The sequence below is a fragment of the Vicugna pacos genome, unplaced genomic scaffold, assembly GCF_048564905.1.
Source record: "Vicugna pacos unplaced genomic scaffold, VicPac4 scaffold_105, whole genome shotgun sequence".
NCBI lineage: Eukaryota > Metazoa > Chordata > Mammalia > Artiodactyla > Camelidae > Vicugna > Vicugna pacos.
Genome location: NW_027328785.1, coordinates 2,187,961 through 2,215,909, shown reverse-complemented (window position 1 = coordinate 2,215,909; position 27,949 = coordinate 2,187,961). Strand labels below are relative to the sequence as shown.

Below are 27,949 nucleotides of genomic sequence, written 5' to 3'. Positions count from 1 at the left end.
GACACCGCGTCAGCCCAGGGCAAGCGCTGACAGAGCTGCACTGAGGGGACACCCAGCTGCATGGAACCATGGGGGATTGGGGAGTCCTAGAAAATACTCAAAAGTGTTCAATGAAAAACCAGCTCAAATATGTTACTCTGTGCACCATCCTCTAAACACAGAACATGTCTGGGACCTTTTTGATGCCTCCGTGTCCTTTCTGCCATCATCAGTTACGTGCCCTCTCAGCGCGACCAGTCATGAACTGGACCCCATACGAAGTGCACTCAGATGGAAGAGCTTTAAAAGCTGTTTTATGAAGTTTGTAAGACTCTGTCTATTCCTCACACAGGCGGTCATCCAGCACTACTCACCGGTGCGGATGTACCACCTGAAATCACACCTTTCTGCTTTTTAAAATCCCTTCATGTAATACAGACTTTTAAACAGCAAAGAAGCAGCTCAACCACAGACAGTGGACATCTTCTCACCAAACGGACTCAAACAGCCCATCGGACTACCTGGAAGCCCTTTTCTTCTATTAAACCCACTTCCAGGTACTTCATCTGATTGGTGGACTCGGCCTCTGAATGGCCTACTCAGAGAGATCCCATCCTCACATCCGGGGGTGGGAGAGGACCCTGCTGCTGGGAGAAATCAGTGAGGAAGGTGGACATCCTCCAGCCATTTCTGCACGGGTAGAAATGCCACATGCTCAGAAATTATACCATCAGCACCCCTCGGCTCCCATGGACTGGTTTCACATTAAGCAAACTTATGACACACTGATGCAAGAAAACCAGAAATTCAATTTATTAATGTAACAGGAGATGTGAAACTACAAACCAGATTGAAATATCAGAGTTCAACCATGAGTACAGATTCTCCTCCACGGCCCAATCTCGGGCAGGCAGTCACATGGCAAGCGTGGACAGAAGCAGAGCAGGAAGGGTTTCTAGATTAACTCAATGGACTAAATTTCTGTTATAAGAACAGATCTACTGCCTGGAAAACAATTAATGCCAATCACGGGGCACACTCCATGGACAGTGGCTGAAACACGACTGTGAGTACCTGTATAACTCCACTTTCCCTGTCCTTTCTGGTCTAACTGATGCAGAGGTACAGAGATCCAGGGATGCAGATACCTGTAAACACCCAAAGCCCATCCCTGGGAGCCTGGAAACCAGATAGCCAGGATTTAAATCCCAGCTCTGCCACTTACTAGCTCTGTTACCTTGGCCAAATTACTTACCCTCTGTGTGCCTCAATTTCCACACTGTAAACCTGGGATAACAATCAAATCTTTCTTACTCACTTGTTGTGAAAATTGGAGGATTCATTTCTGTAAAACTCTCAGAAAAGAATGTAGCACATTTTTGGTGCCCAACAAATTTCAATTTAATAAGAAAGTGATTTACAAGTCTCCCATCTAATCATCTTCTGTGTTTCATGACTATTCTGAGTCCCAAAGGAAATCCTTATTTCCCCTCTTATAAACTCTTGAGGAGCACCCTTCTGTTTCAAGCCACCACCTGTTTAATCTGAGGGGGGATTCCCTCCTCCCCACTCCTCTGGTCCATGGGCGACTGCTTCTCCCTTCACACCCCTGACCACTGGCCCACGGCTAGCCCTCCTCACACTAACAGATTGAGGTGTGAGTCCGGGGAGACAAGCAGGGCATATGAAAGCTTTCCTTCCCCTCCAGTGTTGGCCACCCTTAGGAAGCAGCCGGGATGCTCAGTTCCATGGTAAGACAGTCCTGTGCATTATGGGTCAGAATCTCTCAAGGGAATGCTCGCTGTGGCCCAGAGTTACCTGGGACTGCGTAAGTCTCTAATTCTGGGACATAGTGTCATGACACTCACTCTCCCACAGCCCTGAATTTCATGGAGAACGTGGCTTCATCAGTAATAAAGGAGACATTTATCGCCTGCCTGTTCTTCTTTGTCATCTCTCAGTTGGCTGCTGGACACAACATGTGTATAAGTATTGGGTCCCCTTAAGCCCCAACATATATGAAGTAACAAAAATTCTGTGGCTTAACATTGGTTCAGGGCGACTGTGTAACTGTCCTGACTCTGCTGATGCTAAATTATGTGTATAGGAACTATGGAACCTCCTCAAATATCTTTCATCATAAAACCAGCTTTTCTTATTTTCCTGTTTCTCAGTAATTGCCAAAGACTATCAAATGATGGCTTCACACCAAACAGCAGTTAAGATTATCAGCCCTCTTGTCATACACACTGTGCTAAACACTTTACATAATTTCTAATTCTCACAATTCTACAAAGCAGAAATGAGTGTCCCCATCTCACAGACGAGGGAAAAACTCAGAAAGAACTGACTCAGGATCACGTAGCTCAGTGGCAGCGCGTGCACGCAAACCCAAGTCAAAACACCACACCCCTTTGTATATGTACCAAATCTCCTACCACCCATTGACACACAGCGGTGGGGATAATACTTAGGGAACTCAGTACACTTTTCAGCTTTAAGGTGCTCCAGAGGCTGCTTCTAGCTCTTTTATAAAATCCCGGCTCACTGGTTTCTAACACTGCAAGAAAAGTCCGATGTTGCAACTGTTTGCATAGGAAGTCTGAAATGTTCACAGCGAGATGATAGAATAAAACTAAGACATAAGCAGAATAATAGTTCCAGGTAGTCAGACATAATGGACATTGTGCTACCCTGAAGCACTAAGCAAAGGAATCAAAAAAAAAAAAAAACACGTTGTTTAAGACTTCCTTTACAAACAGGAAAGTTAAGACTGTAAGAAGGTGTAACAGCGCCACCTATGGCTTAAAAGGCCTTCCTGGTTGCCTGGAAAGGTGCAACACAAAAATTGCCTGTGGATCAGAAACAAGAATCAGATAACTAAAAGCTTATGTAGCACATACTGCTCTCCTAGTCCTCATGTCTTGCACTGTAGCAAAAACCAACAGACCTGTACTAGGCCTATATTCATAAAAGTCATGTCTGTATTTTTCCAACAGGAGGTAATCTAAGTATCTTGCAAAATACTTCTCAAAGAGCCAGGAAATCATAGAAGTGTATTGAAATACAAAAACATTTATTTACATATTAAAACAGCATGAGCTTTTTTCTATTAAAAAAGCTGACATGTCAAATCAATGTTTTGATATTTTAAAACCTATTAAGAGTGCAGAAAAATAAATCAAAATTTTCTTTAATCACAAAAGAGAGAAGCTTATTCCCTGAAAATGATCAATGTGGATTTTTCTAAACTTAATGCTTCTGGTCAGAGTCCTACGAATTTAAATGTCTGAGTGTATAGTTACACGGCAGCATGAACACTGAGTTGTAACAATACACATTCTGTGTAAATAATCTTCAAGGTCGTCTGCTTAAGTCAATTTAACTAGTCCCTGTCTCAATAGAATGATACAGATTTCATTAAAACTTCATACTGCACGCACACACACACACAAAACCCTGAATCCTTGTTACTTTAAGCCATATTCATATATATCCATATTGAATATGCATCAGAAACAAGCCACCCTCTTTAGTATTCACAGTTGATCCTTCTAAACTATCTGTCATTGTGACAGCACATTTTTACTAAGCAGCTCTTGGATGCTTTGTATACAAGGCGTCTACCTCTCACAGTCAGACATGGTAAACGGCATCACTCAAATTTCACAAATGAGGAAATATACTTAAGCCATGGAAACAAAGTACATATTTATCATCAGGAAAGAAAAGAGTAAAGATTTTACTTTCAATATGCACTGACAAACTTTTCCTCCATACTAAGACTACATACATAAAACAAATTCAGTCATTGTAAATTATTCTGTCAATAAGCACCACTAGAGAAAAAGAAGCAACATCATTAGCAATGATTGGACTTTCAAAGCCCACTCCTATTTTGCACTATAATCATTTTTAATGTTTTGTTTTTAGTGCTTACATAGCACTAATATAAAGAAAACATAAACTATTTAAGTCATTACCTGAGAATGCAACATTTGTGAAAATGTACAATTTTAATTTATGCCACTCTGTCTCACATTCTCACTGGTGTCTCTCCTTTGAAGGCCTCATCAGGCTGAGATCGCCAAAATCGGTCATTTATGGACTCACAGGAGTTCGGGAAACCACTCAACGGGAGGCTGATCAGAGGAGAAATTGAGAATGCATCCTGTGCAGCCTGGGTTCCAGCACCGAGCTAGGCACCGCCAGCTGCGTTTGATTTGGGACAAGCTGCCCACCTCTCAATCCCTCAGCTGCAAAAAGGAGACATTGATACCTACCGTCAAACACCTGCTTTGAAGTAAAACATGAGAAAAACAGTTTAGCCTTTGGTAGGTGTCCACTCACAGCAAGCTTGGTCATTATGATGATGAGGATTACTTTTAATAAGTTAAGCTAGACCAAAAATTAGAAATCACCTTAAAGGAGAAACATTTTAACTCAATAAGCATTTCCTTTTGAATGGATTGATAAAAGTTCTAATGATTTTTTTAATAAACCAAATTTTGTCCATTAATTTTAGATTTACCGGTTTATGGACAAGTCTCCAAAAAAAGAATTAGAGGCCTCTAACCTCTGAATACTAAGAAAGTAAAGTTTAAAAAAATTATGGGGGAGAGTATAACTCAGTTGAGAGAGTATGTGCTCAGCACGCATGAGGACCTCAGTTCAGTCCCCAGTAACTCCATTTAAAAACTTTTATTTAAAAAAAAGGAGAATTAAAGGAAAAAGATGGAGGACTACAGAATTTTTTTAGAGAATCCACTCAGATTTAAGATGGGGAAAAAATATCCATTTCTCACAGGAAATCTTGAGAACTATGTAAACCGGATCTGAGTTGTCTAGTCTTTAACATTATTCATGAATTCATATTACCAAGTCTTAAAACTACCTGATAACCCACAGTGGTGATAGTGATCATAAAACCTGCCAATGCGGATCGAACTCCGGCTAGGACTGCTCTGTTCTGACATCTCTGCCCCTGAGGCCTCACCAGGCTGAGAGCACTAAATTTTGTCATTCATGAGCATCTCGTGTAAGTCTTCCATTTGTGATTCTCAGTCTCCTCTCACCAGCCCCTCTGAGGGAAGCACTGTTATCATCTTCCCCACACGCAGATAAGGTCACTGAGGTACAGAAACTAAACCTGCTCCAGGTCACATCGGCATTAAAGGACGTCTGTATTTCTGCTGTTTTGCGATTGACAAAGGAATCTGAGATATCAATACAAGATAGACTGTTAAATAATCAAGTCTGTCAGCTCTTCACCTCAAAGAGCAGATACTATAAATTCCTGATGTAGGATGAGGCTGCCGCCACAAAATGACTCAGCTAGAAATTAATATCCAAGATGAAGCAGCGGATACACATAAATATTCATGACTGTCAACTCCTCTCACGGGTCTTGGCCCTTCACTGCCTGAATGGGGGTGAAATCCCCACCCGTGTCTGGGAGGGTAGCGCGGCTCTTCCAAGTCTCACCCAGGCTTCACAGGCTGTTTCCCCCTACAGACTGTCCTAAATGATTAAAAAGCTCACAAGATTTTTACACCAGCCAAAACTGAAAGACATTTCTGCATATGGAGCACTTTCTCAGGCTTAAACCATTTTTGCCTACACTCAGCAAGGGGGAAAAAAGAAACATGACTCTGCAAAGTCTCTTAGCCTTACCACTCACAGGAGTTGAATGGTCTCAGCACAAGATGACCCTTCACATTACAGGATGAGAACAAAATAAAGCCGCCCCAACAACAAGCACTCCCAGAGACAGCGCTCAGCAGTCTTCTGCACACTCACGGTTGTGCAGCCCTCACCACCATCTATTTCCAGAACACTTCATCACCCAAATAGAACACCCCTGTCACTAGCAGTCACTCCACAACCCCCCTCCACCCAGCCCCTTGCAACCATCATCTGCTCTCTGCCACTGCATGAGCCAATTCTGGGCATTTCTAAGATCACTGAAATCAACAATATGTGGCCGTTTGTGTCTGGTTCCTTTCAGTTAACGTGCTGTTATCAAGGCTTTCCCATGTTGAAGTGGTATCAGCATGCCTCTTTTTTTTTGAAAATGTTAAACTTTATTAGAAGGTGGTAAATACTATCAAAAATAGTTAGAGTGGGGTATAAGGGGTGGGGTTTCAAAGGGAAAAGGCCGGGTTGAGCAGTCAGGGTGGACTACCCAGAGCAGATGGCTTTTTTCATATTCCCCTTTATTTATTTTTTCTTTTTTATTCACTCTTATGTCTGAATAATATTCCACTAAATGGAGATACTACATTTTGTTCTTTCATTCAGCAGCTATATATGGACGAGGTCCAGAAGAATGAGTGTAAGTGGTGGCTAGCAGGGATGGCATTTAAGCAAAGGGCAAGATGTGCTTTCAAAAAAAAAAGTGAACAATCAGAGGCACAAGGAAATTCAGCGCGTTTCTGAGAAAGTGCATGGTTGCTTCAGTAGGACTGCCATGCAGGGCTGTGGGGGATAGTGACAGGAGACACAGTGAGGGAGTCACCTGAGAATATTCCCCACTGCAAGCAGCTCAGCCAATTCTCCTCCCTCATCCTGTATTTTAGAGACATTTTTGCTAGCTTTTCTCTTATTTCAAGTAACAGTACTTTAGTTACACATCTGATCATCTGCATCAGACCACATTAGCTCCAAGCCACAGAAAATCATTCACTGACCGGAGCAGCTCCAAGACATAACATTGATGGACCAGGGAGTCCTGCAGCATCCCATCCTGCAGGCACAAACCACACATGTTCCCTGGTGATGTCCGGAAAGTAAAATGCATGGAAATATCTCACTGCTGCTGCACGACATCTGCCCACAAATTGCCCCCAAATCATGCTGGCACAGCACTACTCAACCCTCGCACTACCCCCCAAAAAAAAAAAAAAGAGAGAGAGAGAGAAAAGAAAAGAAAAGAGAAGAAAAGAAAAGAAAAGAAAAGAGAAGAAAAGAAAAGAATAAAGCTAAGAAAGCAAATTTAGGCTCTTCCATTGAAAACCAGCAACCATCACTGCCAGTATCTGAGCTGGAATGATCCTGACTTCAAAAACCACTGTGCAGTTACTATTCAAATGTGACAGACATATATGTATTTCACTTAGATGATATTACAATAGGATTTTTCTTTTCAAAATTTCCAGTTGCAACAATAGCACAAGAAAGTTTATGTTTCATTTTTTAAAAAAAATCAATTATTTTCCACTTTGTTAATTTTGAATCTATTATTATTTTATAAAGGGAGCTATGCTGCACACTATAAACCAAATATCTGGCTTCTGCAAACAAGACCTATATGACTTCACTATTTCAGAGCAAGCTTTAATGATGCTTTCAAATTGGGGGCGCTCACTAACAGCTCTTTAAATACTGTCAAAGATGTGCTATTATGTAATGCAAAGGGTCTACCTACACATCAACTCAGAAACCAAAGAAACTACACGAAAGCCTTAGTTTATCATTTTAAAATATTCCTATTATTTTGAATATTAAATTTCTTAAAAGATAAGATATTTTTTGAGAAAGACATCAGTTGTATTAAAATTCCTCTCACCAAGAAAGCAATCTTTATCAAGAATTACTACCCCTATGAAAATCCAAAAGACAGGACGTTTCTAGCTAAGTTAACTTACAGATCTCAACACAAGCCTAAATCCTATCTGCTCTCACTTGAACGAGCCCAGCAAAGTCCTGGGCTACTCTGGAACTTAGCTCTTCTGTTCCATATGTTGGCAGAGCTAAGATCATCACACAAGGCAGGGAAGGAGAGAAGAGGTAAGTCCACCTGGCGGCCTCCATCTGTTTACTTCCAGCCACAAGGTGTCGCTAGAGCGACCCCGCTAACAAGCCCTCCACACAAGGAAACCCGGCATCCACTCTGCCCCTGCGGTCCCCAAGCAGTCCTGACGCCCCTCTCCCACTGGTGGCCTCCGAGCCTGTGAATGGTCTTCTAATGACCCTCCCAGTTGGTGACACCCTCCCCCTCTTCCCCGCTACACACACACACACACACACACACACACACACAGCCAAGGCAGCCTTCCCAAAGCACAAATTTGATTACATCTCCCCCACTTCAAACCCATCAAAGGCTCCCTGGTAGAGTTCTAGCCCCACCCCCGACCCTGCTTGTCCATCCTCACCTCAGTACCAGGTCCCCAGTGACCTCAGGGGCCCCGTGACCTGCTGCTACTTCCCACTAGCCTCCAGGCTCATTTTAACTGTTTGTCAAGGAAGTCTTCCTTCCCTCCAACCTCCGCACTTTGGATTAGGTGCCCTGCTGTGTTAATAAAACATTTTAATCTAAGTCAACTTCTGACACTGCTAAGCTCTCAAGAAGCAAGTACATTTTGCTTACTACTGTGGGTCCACCCCCTCTCCCCTAGACACTCAGAATTGCGTGTGTTGTGAATAAAAGAATGAAGGGGTGGGACTCAAAAGGACAGGCAGAGCTGCTCTCCTAAGGGTCACTTCCTGCTGACACCCTTCACTGCCTCTTCTGTGTCAGTTCTAGTAAAAACCAAGCTCCTCCAAAGCCCTCCACCCCTAGGCCCTCTCCAGTGTCCTTCAAAGCAGGGTCACCCACCACCCTGGACCACACAGGGCAGTCTCCCCGAGTCCCCACCCCACAAGCCTCCAGGCCTCTACCCGGGCTGCTCCTGCCACCTGAGTCACCCTCTTGATTCCTTCCCCTGGCTGACTCTTACTCTGTCCCCAGAACTGAATGTAGAGCCAATTTCTTCCAGGAAGTCCTCCCTGATGATGTCCTTTAGCTCTTGGCTGGGCTCCATCTACAGCAGCACTGCTTGGCGACCAACTGGTATTTGTCCACCTGCTCCTATGAGACCATGACCTCTTGGAGGCCACGTGGGAAAAAGGAGTGAGGTGACAAGAGGGGTGGGAAGAGCAAACAGGAAAGTCGCAGCTCAAGTCCCAAATTCAAGGATTCTGTCTCAGATAAAAAGAATAAACTGTTTCATACATGTGTCATTTGGCTATGATTTTTGTGGCTCATGGAAAACAAGAGCTTGGTGTTCAAGCCTGAAATCCAAGTTACATGCAAAGAAATGTATATATTCATATCCAAAGGAAACCAGAGCTGCTCAACAACACTTTGCAGTTAAAATCCAAAGGAACTTTGATAAAGGCAATCTCCCTCTCTCTCTTTATTTTTATTTATTTATTTATTTTTGGTATCATATAGCTTTAGAAGTATTTGTATAACTAAGTGATGGCTACAGCCTATGATTCTGCACTGGAGTGTTTGGGGCTAAGGAAGCCCAGATTACATGCACTGTGTAAATGCAATCACACCAACACAATGACAGGCGCCCTAGTGGCTGAGCTGAAGTTCCAAAGCAGAGAACCTTATGTTGGAAGACAGCTCTCAGTAGAAAGTAAGAAATGCAATGTTCTGTACTCAATTTCATTAGCTTTATGAGCCATTAACAGATAGTATGTCTTGTCTAATGAAACCCCAAAATATATTGTCATCTTCGATTTTCTCCATCTGACTGTTTTATGCTAAATTTGGATATCAAACCCTCACTCCATACGGAAAGCTCAGGCCTTAGCTGCAGCACAGTTACATCCCGTGGAAGAAAGCCGATCAAGGGAGAACAGGAGAGTTTCCCTTCAGAAGCTGCTAAGTGTGGTTTTGCACCTGTATGTCATTTACAACCACGCCATCGTCAAAGGAATAAGACCTTACATCTGTGGGGCAAAAAGCACTGCGGTGGTTCCGAACCATGAAAGAACACTGAGCTTTGTGCAACAGTCCTGAGACACTTAAAGCGTACTTTCTCTGAAAGGCTCCGAAACTGACTCACTTCACCATTTCAGGTACAACCGGAATTAGTAGAGAGAACATGCCCTTGAAGTCTGACAAGGCCCTGCTGGAATCCTGCTACAGCATTTACTAGCTGCTAAATGAACCAATTCCTTAAACCTCTGAGGAGGCTTCCCAATCTTCAAAACGGGGCTGCCACCGCCCACTTGGGAGGCATGGATGTGAATGCAACACGCAAGTAGGGCGGCCGACTGGTACGTGACACGGGACCTGGCTAGTTTCCCTCCGCTGCCCTTCTCCCCCTTTAAACTTGCACTGTTCCCCCTGGTAAGGGTGAAGCCCCAGGAACAGACTGCCCGATTCTTCTGTATATCCCCGGATACATACCTTACCCTTAGGAGGTCAGAAAAACAACTGCCTCCTCCCCAGTCACTATCAATATTCTTAAGAGTCTGGGTTTTTTTAACTCTATGTTTCAGGGAGACTATTCAAGAATTGTTCAACCACCGTTCTCCAGGTTGGCTCCTCTCCCAACGCCCATCCCTTCTTACCTCAAATCTTCTGTCTGATTGCCTTTTGTTCGTGGGAAAGAGAGTCCGCTAGGGTGCGGACTCCCTAGGCCTCCCTCCCTTCATCACAGGAGAGTGTGACTACATTCTCCCAACTCCCCACTCCGACTCCAGCTTCTGAGGAGTTTCCCCTTCTGGACCCTGCAGCCTCTGGATCGTCCCAAGACGCGCACACGTGGCCAAAACCCTCTCTTCAGATTTCTTCCTGTGTGGCCCTGCCCACCCCCCAGAACCTTAAGGATAAATGCCATTGCTCTGAAAATCACAAACGCCGCTGACTGACACACCAAAGCTGCATGGTCCGGGCTTTCCTCCAAACCAGGCACAGCCCTGCCCCCCCTCAGACACAGTCTGCACCTCTTGAGATGAGCTGATCCACTTGCACGGCTGTGAACACCAGCTAAGAATGACGAATCCCAATGTGTATCTCTAGTCCGGCTCCTTCACCTGAGCCCCAGGCTCATAGACACGAGTGCCTCTTGGAAGTCCTAACTTGGATGACAAATGGCATCTTAAAAATGCCATATGTCAAAAAAAAGGCCTTATGTCCACCATTTACTCTAGACTTCGATTCCTGGCAGGTACCTCCCAGGCTCCCCATTTTAGTAACAGCCCCAGCACCCACCTAGGTGTTTGAGGTCACATTCAATTTCCACTGTTCCCTCCACCTGGCCCTGCCCTGGAATCAGTCTTGTTATTTCTGTCGCTAAGCCAGTCTCAAGTCTGGTTCTGCAGGGAGCACGATGGAAACCCACAAGCTCACAGCAAGGTGCACTGAGTCACAGTCCTCCGAAGGGAGTTCCCTGGAGGGGGAGGCATCTCCTGCTGCCAGTCACCTCAGAAGGCACTGGATTCTCACAAAGAAGGACCAGAAGAAGGGACTCAAGGATCTCCCGTGATCTGAGGTTTGAAGGGCCCGAGGTCTGGGGGAGCTCCTAGTTAGCTGACACTCCTGTCAGTGAGCAGATGAGGATGGTAGGAACCCAGGCAAGTCTGTTCTCGCTCCGACCCCTTTTCTCTCGGGAGCCACGGGAAAGGCCAGTTTCCAGGGCACAGACCGGCCATCACAGATCCCAGCCTGCATTTGCCAACCCAGACAGCCTAGACTCCTACTTGCAACTCTTACTTCTGTTCTGTTCCCCCCCAGAATGTGATGGACTCTTTCAGAAAGTCTGGACTGTCTCAAGCGAGACCAAGTCAGTGAAGGATGAAGTGTCCACATTTGGACCAGAGCATGAAAGGAGAAACAAGGCCTCATGTACAGCATGACGGTGGTGGCCAAGCCCTTTCCCTGGGTGAGATGAACCAGGGTCGGGGTGAGAATGCAAGGTCCCTTCACGGCTGACAGGGGTGTTGGAGACTCACTACCGCAAAATAACCACACGGCCGTCAGTGGTGGACATCAGCTGCAACAGACACAGAGTCAGCTATTTACTGCCAAAAAGGGGTAAAAGTAAAGGCCGGTGCAGGGAGGCCTGCACGGCTGCTGAGGCAAACCACAGACCTGGCTCTGAATGCCCACTGGCTGAAGCAGAGAGGAAGCTACGGTCCCCTTTAGCGGTCCCTGTGTCCACCAGATCCAAGTGAACCAGTTACTTAGGACAAGGCAATGTTTTCCTGATACTTAGAAAAACCAGCCTCATAAAGGGAACAAAAGAGTGGCATGGTTTTAGGCCCGCTCCTGCCCCTCTATGAATGCAAAGTAAAGTAAATGGCACTGGGAAGGTGAATGCAAAAAAAAAAAAAAAAAAAAAAAACCGGTGACTGCTTCCTCCAACAGCGTCCCCTGCAGCTGCTCACCCCCGAGCCGGCCACTTCCTCACCAGTGACCGCCGGCCAGGAAGCGCCGTCACGCACGTCACACAGCGACAGCCAGGAACCATGTGCCGAGCACGTTTGTGTAAAAGCCAGAATCAAGCAAGGTGCTGCAGAATTTGACTTTCCAAGTTTAAATACTCCATGAAAAAAATCCCTCAGCAGCCGCCTAAATCAATTCGCATCTCACTTCTTCAAAACAAATAAACAAAATTAGTAAGAGAGCATTTGTTACCAAATATAAGGACGAACTAACAGGTTCCTCAAAGCAAGGACTTTAACAGATATCAAACTCCAGTGGGTGATGTGCTAACATAGCAAAAATTCCAAAAAAGTAGAAAATAAGATGACTAGGATAATATACGAATCATGGCAACTGTTAAGTTTTTGCTTTTTATAGCGATGGAGACGGCACAGAGGGCGATCTGGCTATTCCAATGCAGGGTGTGCACAGCCCACATTTTCAGACCCAACAACATGCTCACGGGTTGGTATAAGGGAAAAAGGAAAATAGAAAAAGGAATAGAGGAACAGCCAAAATTAGAAACACACGAGAACAAAAATGACTTTGACAGCATTTACAAGAAATTACCTCAGTGTGATGAGGACAGGGACGCAGGGACGGTGAGACCCACCCTCACCTCCTGATCCAGGGAAGGCAGGGGCCTGAGGGGAGCGATGCTGCCGGGGGACCCCAACGTGGTCAGCGCCCCAAACCAAAACTTCACCTAGATGCGTGTAGACAGCTTTTGAGCTACAAAATGTGGTCGCATTTCAAGCTGGAAACTTTACTCACTCCCACCAAGAGGAACAGGGGAGAATTAGGTTCTGCTCCTGAACCAAAGCATTGTTTAAAACATTAATGACTGTGTAAAAGCAACAATGGAGTAAAAGTCACTGGAGGAGAACGTGCTTGACCCGAGCTCACTGGCCACGTTATCTCACTGACCTTCAGATGCTGGCTGAGCCCTTATGGTACCAGAACAGACAGACCCACCAGGAGGGAGGTTTAATGCGCTGCTGTATTTTGATGCCGGCAGCCATGCCTGGTACACGAGGTTCTGGGTAAACAATGGTGACAGTGTCAACCACTATGGGCTAAGCACACATCCAGCTACTCCGCCAAATCCCAAGGGCAGACTTCAAAAGGCAAAAACAAGCTGGCATTCTCTGTTGGCTCTGCAGAATCAGAGCCAAGCAGTTGCTGAGCAAAAATGTCACCAGTGCCTCCTATGACAAAATAGGAGGCACTGGCGTGGGGCTGGGGCAGGGCTCCAGGCTTCCACTGATCACCCACCAGTCTGTCCAGGGGGTGAAGGAGGTCCCTGCTTTCATTGCACCGATGCACCTACCTTGAATGACGCCTTAGGACTCAACAGGAGGTGACAGGTGAGGTGAACGGAGCCAGCCTTGGTGTAGCACGGTTCTGGCAGCTATGCCCTCAGCAGTGCCCAGTTTCCTAAACCTGACACCTCATCTCCAAGGAGCAGAAGTGTAGTGTGGGCATGTAGATCACAGGGCCCTGTGAGGACAAGTACAGATCATGGCCACGACATGCCTCTCCCCTTCCTTAAGCCATAGAGGAATGTCCGGGGAGGAAGTGAAAATTATTCCAGAGCCTGCCAGGCACCACACGCAGGTGGGACACGGATCCCCTGTGTCTGTCATTCACAGGACTGGTGTGGATTTTCTTTTTATCAATTCTCTGGCATCTTCTCCTCCATCTTACCAACAACAAGAAAGTAGAATCTGACCTTAGAATCACAGAGAATCACAGAGCCCCTCCTGCACAGCGGGCCCGGCAGCACGTGCCATGTCCTCCGACCGTCACCTGTGGGACCGCCATGAGCGCTCTCCAGACTCAAGGCCCGAGGCCGTAGGCCGGGGGGACACAGCTCACCTCACTCTCCCCAGTAAAGGGGGACCACCTCTCGGCAAAGACGTCTCACCCTCTTCTGCCCGAGGGACAGCTTGAAAGATACACAGGGAAACATAGTAGAGGGTGAGGGGTTAGGCAGCCCAGAAGTGATCGTCTGCACTTCCAAGGCAGAGTGGGGCCTTTGACCTAATCACAGGGACAAAGTGAGGACGAATTTTTCCCTGCTGTGTCCCATACACCGTGACACGCCTTTCCCTGCGTAAGGAGCTAATTCGGAAGCCCCTGGCAGTGTTTCTGATGTCCTAACTTGGCATGGTGGCTGTCAGGCAGGGGAGAGGGCCTGAGCCGTGCTGGTGCTGGGCCTGGGAGGCAGGAGACATCGGCTCCACCCTGAGCTCAACCAGCACCTCGTTCTGCGTCTCGGGATTCAGAGTCTCATTTATAAGCAAAGGGATGAAACTGTCCCAGGACAGGCTGTCCAACAGGAATGAAATGAGAGTCATGTAAATAATGTTTCCCAGTTGCCACGTTTAAAATGTAACAAAAAAAAAAACCAAGTAACTGATTTTAAGAACAGACCTTACTTATTCTACTGTATGTAAAATACTATCATTTTGAAGTGTAATCAATATAGAAAGTAACAAGATAGTTTATATTCTTTTTACTAGACAAGTTTCAGCGTCTGATGTGCATTTGACTTACAGCACATCTCAGCTCAGACCGGCCTCCTCCCCAGCACTACTAACATAAGTAGCTGTGGCTACTCTATTGGACAGCAACTCCAGGGGTCCCCCCAAGTCTCCTGGCTGAAAAGGGGGAGTAAGTGTCCACACTAACCCTAAAAGGATCTCTCTGAAACAAAGGCGGATTTAGTTTTAAACGTCTGAAAACCGGCGGGCTACACCTCCTTCCCGCCTTGGCTACAAGAAAGCCCTCCTCCTTGATGATCCCATTCTGGATGTAGGGAAGCAATCTGTCACACAGCCAGGGTGGCCCGGCCTTCAGGTTGACTTGCCTGCTGTCTGTGTCCAGTCCCACGAAGTCCTCCTTCTCAAATAGGATGTAGAGGAGGGGGGTCTTCTCCCCAGAATTTTCGGGGTCCCCATCCAGCCACTTGGACTTGGGCAAGATGAAGAGTGACTCAGTGAAGTCGTCGATCCTCTTCTCCACCACCCGCAGTCCTCGTAGATTGAAGGCCACGTCGGTGTTCGGCTGCTCGGCCACCTCCCCATACAGCACAAAGACAAAGAGCTGAGAGTCGTAGAGCGTGGTGCCATACAGCTCCTCTGTGCGTGGAGCTTCTAGAAGGTCTTGGCCAAGAGGCAGTCAGTAATGGTGACAAGGCCCATGACATTGCGGTGGGTCTGGAAGTCACTCCATCCATTCTCGGGCTCATAGAGATACCTATAGTAGATACAGAGTGCCCACTGGGAGCCGCACGGTCTGATCTGGCTCACCAAGGAGATTCCATTATAGATGCAAAAGAAATTCTCTAAGATGATCCCCACGGGTTGGACCACAATCGGGAGAGTCTGGTGGTCCTCAGCGCACTGCACATAGTCAGGGGCGTTCATGTTGCAGGCCCTGCCGAGAAGGGAGGGTAAATCGACGTACATACTGTGCTGTGGGCTGCGGGCCTCACTGGGATGCGGCGACCTGGTGTGCACCAGCCAGAAGGCAAGGGAAGTCCAAGCAAATCGGGGATAATTTTGTCCTCAGCATCTGCACATGGCTACTGAAGCTCAGATCACATTACCCAGCTTTTGGTCTAGGCTTCCATCCCCTGCAGAAAAGGATCATTTCTTGTTTTCTGTTTCCAAGCACCTAGGCAGGCCCTGATGCAAAGTCGGTGCTCAAAACTGCTGAATAAATGAATGAATAAAGGAACTGCTTCCCCACCCCTCAGCAGGATATAATGCAAAGAACCATAGTAGGATCAAAATATCTGGATTTCAACGCCAATTTATTTGAACTCCTAAGGTGCAGAATAATGGGTAAGAAAACTTGCTTTGGGGAGGAGGGTACAGTTCAGTGGTAGAGCACGTGCTTAGCATGTTCAAGGACCTAGGCTCAATCCTCAGTACCTCATTTTAGAAAAATGAAACAAATAAATAAACTTAATTAACCCCCTCAAAAAATATTTTCTCCATTCAAAATTCAAAAAAAACCACCTTGCAATTGACACAACATTGTAAACTTGACTATACTTCAATTAAAAAAAACTTCTTGCCTTACAAGAATATATCTGGATTATGGAAGTTTGCAAATGTAAAATGCCTAGGGTACCACCTGCATAAGAAGAAGGAACTGTACAAATGTACTATCCCTCATTTATGAGCTATTTTTCCTTTGGGGAGATTATAACCTCTCAGAGATATTTTTCTCATATTAAAAAAAAAAAAAGAAAAAGTAAACATTACCTGATTCTCCATACTGCTGAAGAATCAGATAACCCTATGAAAGCATCTGACCCACAGAGTTTATTCAATAAATGTTTGTTGAATGAATGAATAAACAAGCAAAGTGAATGCTGCTCCCTGCCACAGACCATCATAATGGTACTGCTTGGAAATGCCAAGCCCACGTTCCACCCAAATCTTCACTAACCACGTGGGTGACCTGGGCAGACCTGTGTGCTTCTCTCAACACCAGTTTATTCATAAATAGAAATGAGGGCAATAATACAAACCTAAAAGGGTTAGTGAGTCACGAATGAATAGTACCCCAAATTTGCAAGATGGAACTATTAAAGAAAATTGGGCAAAGAGTCCATAGGCCCTCTCCATATTATCTCTTACAACTACATGGGAATCTACATTACATCTAAAAATAAAAAGTCTATTATTTTAAAGAGGCTATTGAGTTTAAATCAGCTCACCGTCTCAAATAAGGAACACACAGTACAAATAAGACAATGCGCAGCCCATGAGATGCACTCAGTAAATATTCCCACTGAACCCACTGGTCCCTCCAAATTCAGAGCATGAGGATGTGTCCTCGTGGCCAGAGGCCACTGCACCTGAAGCTAAAAAAGCTAATGGTCCCCACTTTCAAAAGCCCCTGCCACCAACCTAGGTCTAATTTTGTATTTGTAATTTTTTTTCTTTTTATAGAATAGAAATCCCCAATTGCATAGCCTTCAGGTCACCAAAACCTGACCACAGAGATCATGATGGCAACCCTCCTTGGTGAAACAATAAAATGAAAAGCCATTTCCACAAGACCTGTGTGTAAATCTACTAGGGAACTTCATCCTGGACTGAGAGGAAGAGGACTGGGGAGGAGGGGGCAATCTGAGGCACACAGACCCATGGGCCACCTGTCCCACGATGGACATTACACTCAACCCTCACCCTCCAGGAACTTCAAAATACACACAGACAGAGTGATGTGGACAATATATATGTATTTTTAAAGAAATTCCGACTCTCTAGCAGGTCTTGTATCTACCGAGACACAAATGGCTTATGTGTATAATGTTTCACAAAAGCCTTAAAACATTACCACCCCAACTTGACACATTAAGAAACTAGGGATAGAGGTTTATCACATTGTGCAAGATTAGAGAGATGCCACATCAGACACTGTATTTAAACCCAAGCCTTTGCTCCAGTGCTCACACAAGAAAGTGTGACATACTGCCCCTTTCCTGCCCTCTCCCTGCAATAAATCTCTGAAGAGTCTTTTCTGTGCCACGTGGAATCACAATCACGTCAATTTACCACAAAGAGCTATGTGACTCCTTGGAGGACGTGTCAAAATCTAAAGGGTTGTGATGGGAGGAGAGATTTGAATTTTCTGTTTCTCAAAGGAAACATGGCTTTAAAAGAAACTGAAAAGCTCTTATCTAGTCTAAGCCTTCATTGTGCAGAGAAGGAAATGGAGGCTCAGAAGAGATGAGGAAAGGGACTTATTAACAAATATTGCCTCAGTGCAGCACCAAGCCAGCCCTGGGCCCTTCTGGGGGAGTACCTGGAAGGCCCAGGAAAATGATTGTTAGAAAAAGGAAAGAGAAGAAGCATACAAGGCCCTGTCTCTACACCACCATACCATGAAGTTCCACCAAATTATCCAGTATTGGGTGCAGCCAAAATTTAGGTGGGCTAAAGAGGTTATAGAAACCTGGAAGTCTCAACCATAGTGGAAATTCCAACATTTACTGTTTTTTTCCAAGTTCAAGCATCAGTTCAGTGGGCGCTCCATACGAGGGACTACACGAGGCCTGGAGTTCTCCCAAATACAGATCTCTATTATCACGTGTGCAAACCACACACAGGCCCACCAGAAGAAAAACGCCCACACATAAGATGGAACTACTGAAACAGAAAAGAGCCAACCAGCATATATTGCTAGCAAAAACGGTGCTGCTAGAAATAGACTCATGGACATAGAAAGCAAACTGTTGTTAGCAGGCAGGAAAGGGAGGATTAACAGATACACATTAATAAATATAAAATAAATGACAAGGACCTACTATATAGCACAGGGTACTATTTTCAATTTCTTGTAATGAGTTGTACTAAAAACAATCTGAAAAACATTTATATACATATGCATAAGCTTATAACTGAATCTCTGCTGTACATCTGAAGCTAACATGGTAAATTTACAACACTTCAATAAAAAATAATTTTATATAATAAGTAAAAATAAAAGCAACGCCATAAAAAAAAAGTAAAAGAACACGGTAATCCCCTTAGCTGTAGGTGGTGGAGAACTCTGCAAGCACCAAGTCCACTCGAATACTCCAGCACTGGCGGTCACTCATTCTAACCATCAGAGAATCACTTGGCTTCTACGAGGTTACTTTTCTCTTCAGTGAAAGGCTACAGTTGCATCTAATGATGTATTGAATCTCATCATTCACAAACCCAAGAATTAATGAGGATTTCCCATAGGCCTGGCTCTGGACAGATGAAAAGATAGGGTCCCAGATATATTCATGTGTAGAAGAAGTTTATGCCATAAAGACATTAATTCTTCCTGCTTTGATAGACAGATTCATTGCAATTCTGATTAGAATTCCTCCCAGATATTTCATGGAATGTAACAAGTTAATTTATGGTCAGGAACAGCCAAGAAACTTCTTTAGAACCACCACTGGGAAGGGGTGGATAGGTCATGCATTTCAACTGGTCTTTCTGATGTGATGAAAACGTTCTGGAATAATAATGGTTGCACAAATGTGAATATGCTAAAAGCTGCTGAATTGTAACATTCAAGTGGGTGGACTTCATGGTGTGTGAACAATATCACAATAAAGCTGTTATATGAAAAAATCCTTCTTGCCAATTATTTTTCCCTCTATACTACTAGTCTGTCCCACAATTTAAGTAAAACAAACAAACAAAAAAAACAAAACAAACCAGATTTTGCCAGGAGCTCTTTAGGAGTGCAATGTCCCTGGGTCTCCAACGCCTCAGGTTGTGCTGTTCCTGTTAACACACAATAGCTGGGCTGGACTAGTTAGGGACTATAAGTATCTTTTTAAGATCGACGGTCTCACGTTTCACCCTGGGAGAGTGAATGATGGAGGATGAGACAGCCTCATGCCTTCAGCTCATTTTTAACTGAACCAAGCCCTGCTTTCACCACTGTAATCCCTCTCAGTATAAAAACATGTGACATCAACAAGCACCGCCATCATAACACCTGAAAGTGTTCAAGGTACTTACCTGGGGCAGAAATCCTGATCAAGGAGACAGAAGCTCCCTCAGCACTGCCGCTCCCTTTTCCCGACTCCACCAGGAGAAGCTGGGAGTTACAGCCGCGGGCTCTCAGCCTGGGGAGCAGCGCCCACGCCGCTAATCTGGACCTCAGGGATCGGGAAAGGGAGAGGAAGGCAGCCCCGGGGTCGCGGGGCAGGGAGAGCGGGGTGGGGGACGCGGGCTGCAGCCCCGCTCGGAGGCCAGCCCCAGCCCCAGCCCAAGCCGCCCGCCCCGTCCGGGTGTGCAGACCCCGCCCGCCCGGGACACAGCCCGCCCAGTGGTGGGGACGGGTCGGCGGCCTAGGAGAGGAAGCCCGGGAGGGGAGGACTCGCGGGCGGGAGAGGGGAAGCGGACGCCAGCCGCGAACTGAGGGGAGCCCGGCTGGGCCAAGAGGCGGCAGGGGCACACCTGGCCCTGGACAGCTGTGGCCGGGGCGCCGGGGCAGGTGGCGCGGGCAGAGGGGTCTGGCCCGAGGAATACAGCTGAACACACACTGACTGGCGCCCTGGGGGGCTGTGACACGCCGACCGCCCTCCCGCAGCCGCCTCACCCCTTTCCCGATATCCCCTCACCTTGCACTTCCACAGCCAGAGGCCCCGGCCCCAGGCAGTAGCCAAAGGCCTACAGGGCGACAGAGCTGAGAAGTCATTGGGGCCGATCCCCGGCTCGGAGCTGGAGCTTCCAACCCGCGGTCCAGCTGGCAGCAACTGCGCATGCGCAGGAGGGCCAGCGATCCGCTCTGGGTCCTGAGAGAGAAGGGGAACCGAGGGAGGGAGAATAGGGGAGGAGGAGGGGAGGCGGGGAAAAGTGGAGGGAGACACATGGACAGGAGGAGCAGAGGGAAGGCAGTTATCTGGAATTGGGAGGGGAGTAACAGAGATGGGGAGAAAGCGTTTTACCTCTTGTGGCACCCCGAAGGAGGCAGCAGTCCTGCCTATACACCCTTCTCTTACCCGTCATTGCCCACAGCTCATATTTTACGTCCCTGGCCCAGCCCTCCAGCTAAGGTCTCTGCAGAAACCCTACGGGTATCATACCCGTTGCCCCCACAAGGAGCTAGGTTTACTGTTGCTCAGGGAACCAAGCACCCGCAGGTGTTGTTTCTCAGAACTACCTTGGGAAGAGTACATATTCCCCTTTTACACGCTGGGAAACAGGCAGGCACGATCTCTGCCTTAGCGCCACTGTCCCAAATGTTGGGCTGGCAGGGAGCGGGAGGTAAAATGTCAGAGCCCCAGAAGGAGCAGACTGCCTGAGTGTTGGTGTAGAGTCCCCATCCCTCCTGGGTAAACCACACCCCAACCTCGGGGAATAATCAAGGGCTCACCGTAGGCCCCTGTGTGTGGGAGAGCTGCCCTCAGTCCCAGTGTCCAACTTGCTAGGTAGGTAGAAGTGTTATTGAGTCCAAATTCATTCTCTTCAGTGCAGGACAGGCCAGTAAGTTGGGAGACCAAGTGTTGGGGCATGGAATAGCAAGTTTCTGTAGACCTAGATGGCAAACTAATGTCCTGGAAAACCATCTCCCCAAGTCAGAATTCAGGCTGCTTTCCTATGTGCTTGGTTTTTGCAAACTTCTTGGTGTAGGAATTCCTTCTTGTTAGAATCCTTTGTTCTTGCAGCTATCTGCGTGGGTCAGATCCCTGTAAACCTCCAACAAAACAAACGTTATTTTCTATTCTGCAACGTGTTATCTTTATATGATTGGAAAAGTGTTAAATACCCTTAAAGGTCAGAGCCTTCAGAATAGGCTCTCCTGTATATTTTAGGCTCTAGGCAACATTGTTTTACAAGCAAGAAGAAGCCTAGGAGACAGAGCACAGGGTTAAAGTCAAAGGAACAGATCTAATATGGAGTCAGATTTCTTCTTTTCTATTACCGTGGCAGAAGCCACTTGAGGATTTAAATCCCTTAAAGTTAAAAATAAGTAAAACTTTAAAGGAATTTACATACATTGGTGGGAACTTGCATAGCATATCTGGAAAAGCACACAAAGGATTGTAAACATTGGCATCTCCAGGGAGGCGTGTAAGAACAGAGGATGAGGGAAAACTTCTTTCACTTGAGTATTTTTTGCTCTGTTTGAATTTTTTTAACCATATGCATATATTTCTTTTTCAGTTAAAATAAATGTGTAATGGAGCAAAGGAGTAACTAGTTCAGCAAATACAGCAGCCATAGACTCACTGAGTCATCATTTTCGATTTAAGCCAGGAAGCATCGATTGTCTCTCTCCTATGTGCCCAGTGCTGTTTTAAAACTTTTTTATATATTTTTTTTATAAAATAATAACATGCTATCCCTCACCCCTGCTCAGGGCTGGTGGGAAACCAACTGAGTTTTTATTGAGTTGTTTTCCAAGGAGTAGAGATGAGTTATAAACAGAACACAACTTCAGGGCAAAACAGGCGGACTGGTTTTCCAGCAGGCCAGATAGCGATGACGGGTTTTCAATAGAGGCGCACAGAGGCTGAGAGAGAAAGCCTCCAGGACCCTACAGAAAGCTGCCCACAGTGCCTTCTCCATGGCACTACTGAAATAGGAAAGAACAAATCTGACTCCATATTAGATCTGTTCCTTTGACTTTAAACCTGTTCCCTGTTTCCTAGGCTTAGTCTTGCTGTTTCTGCACCTTTTGTGAAACAATGTTGCCTAGATCCTGAAATATACAGGAGACCCTATTCTCAAGGCTCTGACTTTGAAGGATATTATCACTTTTCCATTCGTATAAAGATAACAAGATACAGAATAGAAAATAACATTTGCTTGTTGGAGGTTTACACGGATCTGACCCAGGTGAAGAGCTGCAAGAACAAAGGATTCTAACAACAAAGAATTCATACACCAAGTTTGCAACAACCAAGCATTCCCGCTTCCCCTTTTTAATATAAGAAGAGCCTGAATTCTGACTTGGGATGATGGTTCTCCAGGACATTGGTCTACCATCTTCTCCTCTGGCTTTACAAATTAAAGCCGCTATTTCTTGCCCCAAATCCTTGTCTCCTGATGTGTTGGCCTATAATGCACGAGTAGAACAAGCGTGGACTCGGAAACACAAACATACATTGAAAGTACGCATTTGGTATATTAAATGACCTGCTTCCACTCGTATTCCTGAGGTTTTCTTCTCTTGACCACTCCTACTATATTTATGAAAAACCTGTCATGTGGACACATTTCCTTCTCTAGCCACTACCCTTCCATGTAAAAACTGATGCCAAGAAGGCAATGGAAGTTGCTAGAAGGTATTACCTGGCCAAAAAAGAGCAGAAGTGGGTTCTGGCTGATGTTCAGGAGCAGGCCGGGGCACCTGACAAGATGTCATAAGTACGGATAGACAGCTGGGCACCAAAGGAGAAGCTTCTAAACTTCCATGAGGGACTTGGATAGGAAGGAACAGTCCCAGACTATAGCTCTGATCCCACCACGAGCTTCCTGGGCAAGGCTGGGCAAGTCATTTAAATTCTCTAGACCCGTGCTGTCCAACACGGGAGCCACCAGCCACATGCAGGATTATGATGTTATTCTGTAGCCAGACAGAATTATAAATAAACACTTTATTGCAAAGGGTCAGCAGGTATAATATTTAAAAACATTATTGGTTATCTTGCCTTAACAAGTTATTTTTGTATGTCTAGCTTTCTGTGGGTTGTAATGCCTGTGACTAATGTTTCCCTTACAGTGAGGTATTTTGAAATTATAAGTTACTGGACACAGTACACTCATATCACAGTTGAAAAAAACTGATTAAATAAGCAAGGTGATCTGACTTAGTAGTTATGAGCAGGGGCTCTGGGGCCAGCCTGCATAAGTATTAATTCTCACTCTCCCTCCAGGGAGTTCTGTGTGAATCTTGGACAAATTATTGTTGCTGTTGTTGTTGTTGTTGTCATTGTCATTGTTATTATTTGTGCCTCTTTTTCCTTACCTTTTAAATAGCGAGGAAAATGTAGACTCTATCCCCTACAGTGTTGGCAGGATTAAATGAGTAAACGTCTGTGCTGCCCACTTCCCTGGGTTTCAGCATTCTCCAGGCAATCAGTGCAAAACACAGTGGCATTCTCCACTGTCTTCGTCAGTCTGGGATTCTGTAACAAATTACCGTGTGTCGGTTGGCTTAAACAACCAGCATATTCCTTATGGTTTGGAGGCTGAGGTTTTCAAGGTCAATGTATTTGGGAGAGGATTGCCAGCTCGAAGATGGCTGTCTTCCCACTATCTTCATGGCCCAGAGAGGAGAGAGAAGCAAGCACTTTGGGGCCCTGTATAAGAACACTAATACCATTCATGAGGGCTCTACTCTCATGACCTCATTTTATCCTACTAATCACCTCCCAAAGGCCCCGCATCCCTATATCATCACCCTGGAAGATGAGGTTTCGACATATGGATTTTGAGGGGATGCATTCAGTCCACACATCGGCTAACTCTCCCAAACATGCAGTCATCAAACCTGTAGCTAATTTCAAAATAATGTTTATATCTCTCTGCCCATTTCCATTCCTACATCTACTAACACTGAAGCCCTGCTACATTTTATTTCTTATTTTCCTTGTGAGGTTTAATTGATTCCTCTAACTCCAAGGATTCGCTCACTCCAGTCTGCTTGACAGCCCTGCCAGGTAGGTCTTCCTTAAAACACCTTCCCACTTCACCTGGTTGTTTTTAGGTGTAAATGTCAGAATTCTCTCCACACCCCATCCTAGACCTTTAATCCCTTACAATACCACTCACTATGTTATTTTCCTATTACCACTGTAACAAATTCCCATAAGCTTAATAGCTTAAACCAGCACAGAATTATTAGCTTATGGCTGTGGATGTCAGAGATCCAACACAGTTCTCATTGGGATAAATTCAAGATACCAGCAGGGTTCCTTCCTCCTAGAGGGTCTAGAAGAGAATGTTTCCTTTTTTTTTTCCAGTTTACAGAGGTCACCCACCTTCCTTAGCTTGTGCCCCTCAACTTCCTCCATTTTCATGGTCAGCAGCCTTTCTGAACATTGCTCCATCGCTACACCTCCCTCTGATTTTAAACTCAGCTGGGAAATATCCTCCATTTTAAGGACCCCTGTGATTACATTCAGCGCACCTGGACAATCCAGACTACTCACCCTATTGTCTCATCTCAGGATCCCCTTGTCCCATCCCACTCAGGCAGTATGTACGTGGCTGTGACATTCACCTTGTGTAACATTTCCTCATGAGCAATTTATGGTTCAAGGCACTTATAAGTGACTTTTTGTTTTTCTTCCTTATCCTTTCTACATTCAGTTTGTCTGGTGAGATTATATGAATCCTTTTTATTTGTGCCCCTGCACTAATCTATAATAATGTATCATGGGTTTAAAGGCTAACTAATAGACAATTTAGGAGACAGAAATCCTCTAAGATTTTTAATCCTAAAATATCTGTCATCCCTTTTGCCATGTACAGTAACATGTCACAGGTGGCTACCCTGTGGCCGGGGAGGGACATGATTCTGCCATCACACTCCCCTCATTCTCACCAATGTGCTGATCAACTAACCAAGGATCTATGCTCTCCAATTCACTCACTTCCTCCTCCTTTCCATTGACTATCCTGTTCCCACCGCTTCCTTCATTCACCACATCAGGATTTCATGACCACATTCTCCCCTAAATGAAATGGGTATCTTGCATCTAATGTCTGACAGCTGTTCTTATTGTATATGCACACACTGACCTACACATAATCCCGTCCATCTCTTTATTTTCCTAGAATCTTCCAGAAGAATCAGTTCCATGATGATGATGATGATACTGACAATGATGACAGGGGCCTCTCAAGGATTCTGATAAAGAGGGAATCGATAAAGGGAGGGAATCATTGCAAAATTGCCCCAGAAACAGGCTTAAAGGTAAATAACTCTTATAGTGTTTAATGAAATTGACTAATATTTAACTATTTTTAAGACTTTATATCACTGAATTTAAAATTTTAACGGGAATTTTCATTCACCACTAACCAAGATTCAACTCTGGGACCAAAATCTAAGGATTTCTGTCTTCTAAAAAATTGTCCACTAGCCTTTTAAACACGTGATCCTTTTAAAAAGTTTAGTGCTGGGCTGAAAATAAGCAGGATTCATATAATCTCACGAGACACAGTGAATGTGGAAAGACTAAGAAATAAAAACAAAAAGCCATTCATAACGTCTTGAACTTTACGTTGCTCACAGGAGAAAATGTTTGCCAATGTGTGTGTCACATCAACATGACGACTGAGTGGGATGGGGAAGCTGATCTTCCTCATCAGTCATTTATGCTGATTTGTTAGATGCCAAAACAGTTTCCTCATTGAAATTGCTTCTAACAAGTATGGAAGAATTTAGGTTCTACCAAAAGCAGGCTAAATATTTTCCCCTGCTTTCAGGTCTCTGGACTGAATGTCCCCACAAGAAGGACATGGTTATGTTTCATAGGGAAGTCTTCCTGAGAAGCAACAGGCTTTTCTAGGGCAGAACTGCAGGGCCCCCCATGGAGGGCTGGAGGAGGTCTAGAGGGGACACTGGAAAAACAGCAGGAGTGAATTCAGATACTGCTGCTCAGGTCGCCAAAGACAGCATTGCTATCTCTAAGGATATGACATTCTCCCAAATTTTCCATGAGTGAAGGAGCCTGTGAACACTAAGCAGGTTGTTAAGACACAGCAGCACATAATTTGCGTGACAACACAATTAGAGTATGATTTGATATTTGGAAAATAACTAGCCCATTGTTCTTTGAAACTGCAGCAGTAGCAATAGAAATAAAAAAGACTGAGCCGTCTTGGAGACAACAATCAATAAACAATTCTAAATCTGCAGAATTCCCTGACAATATTCAAGCAATGAGCTAGATGTGTGCTGCAGATACCTCTTACTGCAGGGCTCACTCCTGCAAAGCATAGAACTAGTTTCTCAGCACACAGAGGGAACCAAGTCAAGATTCCTAATCTTTTGAGATTTACTAAATGGCTGGAAAGATCAGACAAGTACATACAGGCAAATATGATTAAATGTAATCAAATAATATCAAATGTGATTTGAGCACAGACGAAAGAGAAGTTCCTTTCACCTGGGATCTAGAGAGACTTCTTCAGAAAATGTGGCTTTGGAGACGGCCAAAGACATGGGTGGAATTTTGGCAGAACAGGATGTAAGGAATTTAAAAACTTATTCTATAATTCATATAAAAATTCAAAGGATCCCAAAAATCCAAAACAACTTTGAACAAGAAAAACAAAGTTGGAAGACTTGCACTATCTGATTTTCAAACATTTTTTTATAAAGCTACAGTAATCAGAAATTATGGTGTTGGTGTAAAACAGGAAAATAGAATAATGGAACACAATAGAATGTTCAGAACTAAACCAAGACTTATACAGACAATTGATTCTCAAAAAGGATGCGGTGGAGAAAGGATCTTTTCAGCATGTAGTGCTGGAACAATTAGATCGTGATACGCAAAAAAAAAAAAAATGAACTTTGATCCACACCTCACAAAATATACAAAATTTACCTCAAAATGGATCATAGATCTTAATAGGAAATCTAAAACTATAAAACAGCTAGGAGAACAAGCATAGGCTTAAGGTTTATGGCCTTGGGTTTGGCAAATTTTTCTTTGCTATGACACCAAAAGTATCATCTATTTTAAAAAGAAACTGATAGAGTGAACTTTATGAACATGAAGACTCTTCAATGCTCTTCTAAACACTGCTAAGCAAATGAAAAGACAAGCCATAGACAGAAGCTATTTGCAGATCATATATCTGATAAAGGTCTCTCTTTGTATCTGATCCAGAATAAAGAGGTCTCAAAATTCAATAATAATTCAAACACCTGAATGAATGAGGCCAGAAAACACACTTCAGTAAAGATATCCAGATGGATAATAAGCATATGAAAAGATGCTGATTAAAGGTGTCATTAGTCATTAGAGAAATACTTTTAAAAACCACAGTGAGATACTAATTCACATACATACTAGAATGAATACAGTTAGAAAGACTGACCTTACAAGGTGCTGGCAAGGAAGTAGAGCAACCAGAACTGATACACACCACGAGGAATTTACAATAGTACAACCATTTTGGAAAAGTCTTTAACAGATTCTTTTAAAAAGGTAAACACCTGTGTACCATATAATCCAGACATTCCTCATCTGGTGCTTTAGAAAGGAAAAGCATATGTCCA

The 27,949-nt window shown here is 44.7% G+C and overlaps 1 protein-coding gene across 1 annotated transcript in view; it reads right to left on the bottom strand.

The window, feature by feature from the left end:
* LOC140694829 (uncharacterized) overlaps positions 1 to 21,262 on the bottom strand; it is a 213,380-nt gene extending 192,118 nt beyond the window's left edge. The window contains exons 1-3 of the mRNA XM_072957881.1: positions 21,080 to 21,262; positions 20,325 to 20,605; positions 19,720 to 19,798 (exon numbers count right to left, since the gene is read on the bottom strand). Of these exons, the coding sequence (XP_072813982.1) occupies positions 19,720 to 19,798; positions 20,325 to 20,605; positions 21,080 to 21,218 (499 nt within the window). The 5' untranslated portion in view covers positions 21,219 to 21,262. The remainder of the gene's footprint in view (positions 1 to 19,719; positions 19,799 to 20,324; positions 20,606 to 21,079) is intronic.
* Positions 21,263 to 27,949: the final 6,687 nt, after the last annotated feature.